This window comes from Carcharhinus amblyrhynchos, chromosome 18, assembly GCF_965287045.1.
Source record: "Carcharhinus amblyrhynchos chromosome 18, sCarAmb.v2.hapA, whole genome shotgun sequence".
NCBI lineage: Eukaryota > Metazoa > Chordata > Chondrichthyes > Carcharhiniformes > Carcharhinidae > Carcharhinus > Carcharhinus amblyrhynchos.
Window position 1 is genome coordinate 1618457 of NC_137341.1, and position 7521 is coordinate 1625977.

At 47.9% G+C, this 7521-nt stretch overlaps 1 protein-coding gene across 1 annotated transcript; it reads left to right on the forward strand.

The window, feature by feature from the left end:
* Positions 1-4400: 4400 nt before the first annotated feature.
* On the forward strand, positions 4401-6185 carry LOC145354759 (uncharacterized). The gene has a single exon (XM_080206229.1). The coding sequence runs from the start codon at positions 4537-4539 to the stop codon at positions 5488-5490; it is 954 nt and encodes a 317-aa protein (XP_080062355.1). The 5' UTR covers positions 4401-4536; the 3' UTR covers positions 5491-6185.
* The last annotated feature ends 1336 nt before the right edge of the window (positions 6186-7521 follow it).

Here is a 7521-nt window from a genome sequence, read left to right on the forward strand (position 1 = left end):
TACTGCGCTGTAATGTTCTATGTTCAATGTAATGGGTGCAAGCTGTTTTTGACGTGTTTTAATTTTCTGTCCATTCTGTATTTTAACACTAACTCGCAGACAATACAGCCTGGTCAGCTGTAACTGTGCTGCGTATAAACGTATCATTGTAACTGCTCTTTCAGTTCACTGAATCATTACACAGCATGTTTGTAATAAAGATTCCCAAACTTTCACCAACTCTGGACTCTGAATGACATTTGCCCCATGGCAACAGGATCAGGAACAGGATCCACTGACAGTTCTGATTAAAGGGAAGTCTCTGTGAACAGCAGACACCGGGGTGAGTACTGTTTGTTTTCTAAGGTTTAGTTGGATCTGAATGAGCCTCAGAACCTCAGGGATCTGTTTCTGGTCTGTTTCTTTGATGTCCATTCGCTGTCATCTCAATCACTGGGACATTTCAGACACGGAATTGTGGGTTTTACACTGAGGATGTGTCTGGGTGAGATCTGAATCCCCAGAGGGTTTTGTAACTGCTGATAATTGAGAAGGATAAAGCCCACGGGAGGCTAAACAGAGAAAGTGAGGCAGTTGGAGAGAGTTTGGCGTGTGTTCCGAGGAATTAGGGGCTCAGCCAGCATTATCACATTGATGGATCGGCACAGAAACACTCCAACCCAATGGAAACTATGAAGCCGAGGCTGGGTTAGCGGCCCAGAGATTTGAAGAACCCACAGGAGGTAGAGAGGTCAGAGTGGACTTGCCCACAGCGGGAAAGGTAAACTTGAATTTTATTTTGAGCTTTGAGTCATTATTATCTTGGTAGTGTCAGTCATTTGGGAAATGTACAAAGTGATCTCGGTGTCCTTGTACACCAGCCACTGAAAGAACAAAGAACAAAAACAGCCTGGGAAACAGGCCCTTCGGCCCAACGAGCCCGTGCCGCCATTTTAACACTACCAGTCCCCCTCTCCACCCATGACCCTTATCTATTGTTTTATGGCCATCCAGATTGAGGGAAACTAATTTAGGGACAATTTATTCCTGTCAGTCAGTCTAAGAGCACATCTTTGGGGTGTGGGAGGAAACCGGAGCACCCGGAGAAAACCCACGCAAGCACGGGGAGAATGCGCAAATTCCCGCAGACACCGGCCCAAAAAAAAAATGCATACATGAGGTCTCAGCAACTAAAAACTGAAGGAGCATTTGCACAATACATGGAAAGAAAAGAACTTGGACAGCGAGTTAGGAGGGGCAAAAGGGGGTCATGATATGTCCTTGGCAGACAGGATTAAGGAGAATCCCATAGCATTTTATGCATTTATTCGGAACAAGAGAGTGGCTAGCGTAAGAGCTGATCCACTCAAGGACAAAGGAGAGAAATTATGTGCAGAACCAAAGGAAGTGGGTGAGATCCTTAATGGAGAACTTTACATCGGTATTCACAAAGGAGAGGGACACATCGATTGATGGTGTCTTGAAGAGATGTAAAAACCCCTTCAGGACAAGTCAAGATTACGAGGGAGGAGGTGAATTAAAAATGATTAAGGTAGACAAATCCCCAGGACCAGATGGCATCTGTCCCAGATTACTGAGGAAGACAAGAGATGACATTGCTGGGCCTCTAATCGAAATCTTTGTTTCTTCTTTGGCCGCTGGTGAGGTCCCAGAGGACAAGAGCCAATGTTGTGCCATTATTTAAGAAGGGTAGCAAGGATAACCTGGGTAATTATTGGCCAGTGAGCATGACGTCAGTGATAGTGAAATTGTTGGAGAAGATTCTTAGAGATAGGATTGATGCACACTGAAACTGAATGGTCTTGTTAGCAACAGACAGCATGGTTTTGTATGAAGGAGGTCATCTCACTAATTTATTTGAGTTTTTTGAGGAGGTGACATAAATGATTGATGAGGGAAGGGCCACGGATGTTGTCTACATGGATTTAATAAGGCATTTGACAAAGTCCCTCATGACAGGCTGGTGCAGAAGATTAAATCACACCAGATCAAGGGTGATCTGCTGGATGGATTCAGAACTGACTTGGCCATAGAAGACAGAGGATAGCAGTGGAATGGTGTTTTTCTAATTGGGGGTTTGTAACTAGTGGTGTTCCGCAGGGATCAGTGCTGGAACCTCTGCTGTTTGTAATATATATAAATGACTTGGACAAAAACATAGCTGGTCTGATTAGCAAGTTTGCAGAGGATACTAAGATTGGCAGAGTTGCATATAGTGATGAAGATTGTCAGAGAATACAGAAGGATATTCTGGATATTCAGATACGCTGGAAAATTGGTCGGAGAAATGGCAAATGGAATTTAATCTGGACAAATGTGAGGTGATGCATTTTGGTAGATCCAATTCAGCTGGAAACTATAAAATAAATGGCAGAGCCATCAGGAACGTAGGTACACAGAGAGATCTGGGAGAGTTGTTTTTCTCTTTTCATTCACAGGTTTTAAGTTGGTCCACCTCGTGTCCAACGAGGGGCATACACGCGATGGGTCGTACTGGGGCTGCTCTTGGTTGTTCGAGATTGGCCTAGTGCTTCATGTCGTTAGTGTGTGCCTAAACTGGACCAGATACTGGGCAAGACGACAGCTCAGTGACTATCGCTGATTGCTGTGCAGACAACATGGATTTGGGCCGGTGTCTGTGGGAGTTTGCGCATTCTCCCTGTGCTTGCGTGGGTTTTCTCCGGGTGCTCCGGTTTCCTCCCACACCCCAAAGATGTGCTGTTAGGCTGATTGGCAGGAATAAATTGTCCCTAAATCAGTTTTCCCTCAATCTGGATGGCCATAAAACATTAGATAGGGGTCATGGGTAGACAGGTGGTGTTGAGATGGCAGCGTGGGCTCGTTTGGCCGAAGGGCCTGTTTCCCAGGCTGATTTTGTTCTTTGTTCTTTAGTACAGGCTCACATCCTTAAAAGTGGCAGCACAAGTTGAAAAGGTGATGAAGAAGGCATATGGCATACTTGCCTTCATTGGACAGTAGCATCGAGTATAAAGGTTGGCAAATTATTTTACAGTTGTATAAAACGTTGGTTAGGCCACATTTGGAATACTGTGTCCAATTCTGGTCACCACACGAACAGGAAATGGAGGCTTTGGAGAGAGTGCAGCAAAGGTTTACCAGGATATTGCCTGGTATGGAGGATATTAGCTATGAGGAGAGATTGAATGGACTGGGATTGTTCTCCCTGAGAGGCGACCTGATAAAAGTTTATCAAATTATGAGGGATAAGGCTGGGTGAACAATTGGAAGCTTTTTCCCAGGGGCAGAAATGACAATCATAAGGGGGCATAAGTTCAAGATAAGGGGGGAAAGGTTCAGTGGAGATGTGCGAGGGAAGTTTTTTTTACAGAGGGTGATGGAGACCTGGAATGCACTGCCAAGTGAGGTGGTTGAGGCAGACACGTTAGTGACATTTAAGACTTATCTGGATAGACATATGAACAGACGGGGAATAGAAGGATATAAGCCACTGGTCTGGATAGACATTTTGCAGGGTCCCTGCTTGCCTACACCTCCCATACCCATTCCCTCATCTGGCAGTTCAGCAGGCAGACGCAGAATGAGGACGACACTGTAAGATTATCAATAATAATAAATGTACTTCAACAGAAAATCATTAATATAGAGGAAGCAAAACACAACGAGTTACAACAGAGACATCACCTTCCTTACTACACTGTCACCTTAAATATCAGCCTTGGAAAGAGACCACCAGACAGATAAATGTGTCAGGCTCCTGGGGAAACCAGTCCTTTAATTGTGGACATTAGGAAAGAGCCCATCCTTTTAACCAGACAGATAAATGTGTCAGGCTGAGGGAGTAAAGGATGTCTTTAAGAGAGAGAGAGAGACCTGGGCCAATCTTTCCAGAGTCTGCTCCCTCCCTGGATTCACTTCCTTTCCCTTCAGTTGCTGCAAGTCCCCAGTTTCCCCCCAGAATGAGAATAGAAATGGAAAGGGGGAGACACTGATTCCCTCCCAGATGTTGCTCAGAGGAGGAAGGTTTAACCTGAAGCTCATTGACCACTTCCGCGTTGTGACCTCACAAGCCCGAATCAGCCAATCGGAATCGCTCTGCTCCGCGGTGACGTCTCCGGGTTCCAGTGCGCGCCCACACGGGAGCCGCGCCCCCACCCCGTTCTCCTCCTCCCCCTCCTGGAGCCAAGGTTTCCAGGGCAACCGGCTGGCGGCTCCGCCCAGAGCGAGAAGCCGCTCTTCCCCCTGGGCGGGGATTGCGCATGTCCAAGGGAGAGGGGAAGCTGCGCATGTGCGGCGCGAGTCCGCTCACATGATCTGCATGCTGTGAGGTGTTGACCAATAGGAAATGTTGGAGGACCGGAAGGAGGCTGGTCCTCCAGCCAATCAGAGTGCGGGCTTTGTGCGGAAACACCCCCCTGAGTGTTCCAGTGCAGTGAGTGTGGAAAGAGCTTGAACCAGTTCCACAGCCTGGAAATACATGGCAGCATTCACAGCGGGGAGAGACTGTACCCGGGTTCTGGGTGAGATTTAACTGATTGTTTAACCTGGAGAGTCACCATGGAGAAACCCTGGAAATGTGGGGACTGTGGGAAGGGATTCAGGTACCCCTCTCGGCTGGAAACTCATCGCCGCAGCCACACCGGGGAGAGACCGTTCAGCTGCTCCGTGTGCGGGGAAGGATTCACTCAGTCATCCAACCTGCAGAGACACCAAGTCACGCACACTCAGGAGAGACCCTTCAAATGCTCTGACTGTGGGAGCGGGTTCAAAAGCTCCCGGGACCTGGTGTCCCACCAGCGCATTCACACCGAGGAGAGACCGTTCAGCTGCTCGCACTGCACAAAGAGGTTTAAATGGCCATCGCATCTGCGGACACACCAGCGGGTTCACACCGGCGAGAAACCATTCACTTGCTCTGTCTGCGGAAAAGGATTCAGTGAATCGTCCAGTCTGCGGGCACACCATCGAGTTCATACTCGGGGTGGACCATTCACCTGCTCTGTGTGTGGAAAGGGATACACTACTTCATCCCACCTGCTGAGACACAAAGTCACTCACACCAGTGAGAGACCCTTTAAGTGCTCCGACTGTGGGAGAGGCTTCAAAAGATCCCAGAATCTGATGGCTCACCAGCACATTCACGTGGAGGAGAGACCGTTCAGCTGCTCTCGCTGCACAAAGAGGTTTAAAACGTCATCCAACCTGCGGATACACCACCGAGTTCACGCCGTGGAGAGACCCTTCGTTTGCTCTGATTGTGGGAACAGCTTCAAAAGCTCTCGGGAGCTGGTGTCCCACCAACGCATTCACACTGAGGAGAGACCGTTCAGCTGCTCTCACTGCGCAAAAAGGTTTAGAACGTCATCCCACCTGCGGACACACCAGCGAGTTCATACTATGGAGAAACCGTTCACCTGCTCTGTGTGTGGGAAGAGATTCACTCATTCATCCAGCTTGCTAAGACACAGAGTCACTCACACCAAGGAGAGCCTCTTTAAATGCTCTGACTGAAAGATCAGCTTCAAAAACTCTCAGGAACTGATGGCTCACCAGCGCATTCACACTGGGGAGAGACCATTCACCTGTCTTGACTGTGAGAAGCAATTCACTCAGTCATTTAACCTGTGGTAACCTGGGCAGAGACTGTTCGCCTGCTCTCACTGTGGTCAGGGAATTACTGAGTCAGCAAACACCAGCGAGTTCACAAGTGATTACAGTTCTGGGATTATTCTTGTGAATCTTTCTTGCCCTTTCTCCAGTGCCTCAATTTCCTTTTTTCTAAATGGAAATCGCAGGAACAGAACTGTCGGCCAATGATAATTAGTTTAGTTTATTTAACAGTGTCACAAGTAGGCTTACATTAACACTGCGATTACTGTGAAAATTCCCAGTCGCTACACTCCCGTGCCTGTTCGGGTACACTGAGGGAGAACTTAGCATGGCCGGTGCAACATTTCAGATGGCGGGAGGAAACTGGAACACAGGGAGAACGAGCAGATTCCACACAGACAGTGACCCAAACCAGGAATTGAACCCAGGTCCCTGACACTGTGAGGCAGCAGTGCTAACCTACTGTGCCACCCATAACATGTGTTGAACATGATGCCAAATTAAACTAATCCCTTCTGCCTGCCTTTGGTCCATATTCCTCTATTCCTTGCATATTCATGTACTTATCTAAAAATCCCTTAAATACCTCTACAGTATCTGCCTCCATCACCACCCTGCGTTCCAGATACTTACCACTCTCTGTATAAAAACACTTGTTCTTCGCGTCTCTTTCTCATTTTCCTGCAGGTGGTCAGGAAGGCGAATGGGTTGCTGGCCTTTATAGCGAGGGGGATTGAATATAAAAGTAGGGAGGTCTTGCTGCGGCTGTATAGGGCATTGGTGAGGCCGCAGCTGGAGTACTGTGTGCAGTTTTGGGAGCCGTACTTACGCAAGGATATTTTGGCCTTGGAGGGAGTGCAGAGGAGGTTTACTAGGCTGATGCCGGAGTTGAAGGGGTTGAGCTATGAGGAGAGGCTGAATAAAATAGGCTTGTACTCGTTCGAGTTTAGAAGAATGAGGGGAGATCTCATTGAGACGTATAAGATGATGAATGGGATAGATAGGATAGAGGTGGAGAGACTCTTCCCGCTCAGAAAGGACAGTAGGACTAGGGGGCACAGCCTCAAGATAAAGGGGGGTCGGTTTAGAACGGAGTTGAGGAAGAACTTCTTCACTCAAAGGGTGGTGAATCTCTGGAATTCTCTGCCCGTTGAAGTGGTGGAGGCTGCCTCGCTAAATATTTTTAAGACGCGGGTTGATGGGTTTTTGATGAGAGAGGGGATTAAGGGTTATGGGGAGAGGGCGGGTGGTGGGGCAGACTCGAAGGGCTAGATGGCTTACTCCTGCTCCTATTTCTTATGTTCTTATGTTCATCACCTTTGGTGCATGCCCCCTAGTACAAGACTCTGGGAGAAGTATTCCTATCCCTATCTATGGCTCTCATAAAGCAGCTTTATAAACCTTTGGTTCGGCTGCATTTAGAATATTGCATTCAATTCTGGTCGCCACAATACAGGTAGAGGCTTTGGAGAGGGTGCAGAGGAGGTTTACCAGGATGCTGCCTGGATTAGAGAGTATGAGCTCTCAGGAGAGGCTGGACAAACTAGGATTGTTTTCTCTGGAATGGCGGAGGCTGAGGGGAGACCTGATAGAAATCTGTAAAATTATGAGAGCCATAGATAGGGATAGGAATACTTCTGACTCTTGTTCTCAATAAAGGCAGGCACACCGTATGCCTTCTTTACCACCAAGCGACTTGTATGGCCAATTTCACAGAGCTATGGATTTGAACCCCAGATCCCTCTGTACAAAGAGCAACACACCACGGGAAACAGGCCCTTCGGCCCAATGAGCCCGCATTGTGCTTTTCCTCCTCCTCCACCCTTGACCCATGTCTATGCTTATGGCACTCACGTTGGAAACCAGATTGAGGGGAGAATAATTTAGGGACAATTTGTTAACACCAATCAGCCTAAGAGCACATCTTTGGGG

Excerpts from the sequence above, each read along its gene's own strand:
- LOC145354759 (XM_080206229.1), top strand. The coding sequence starts at position 4,537 with ATGGAGAAACCCTGGAAATGTGGGGACTGTGGGAAGGGATTCAGGTAC.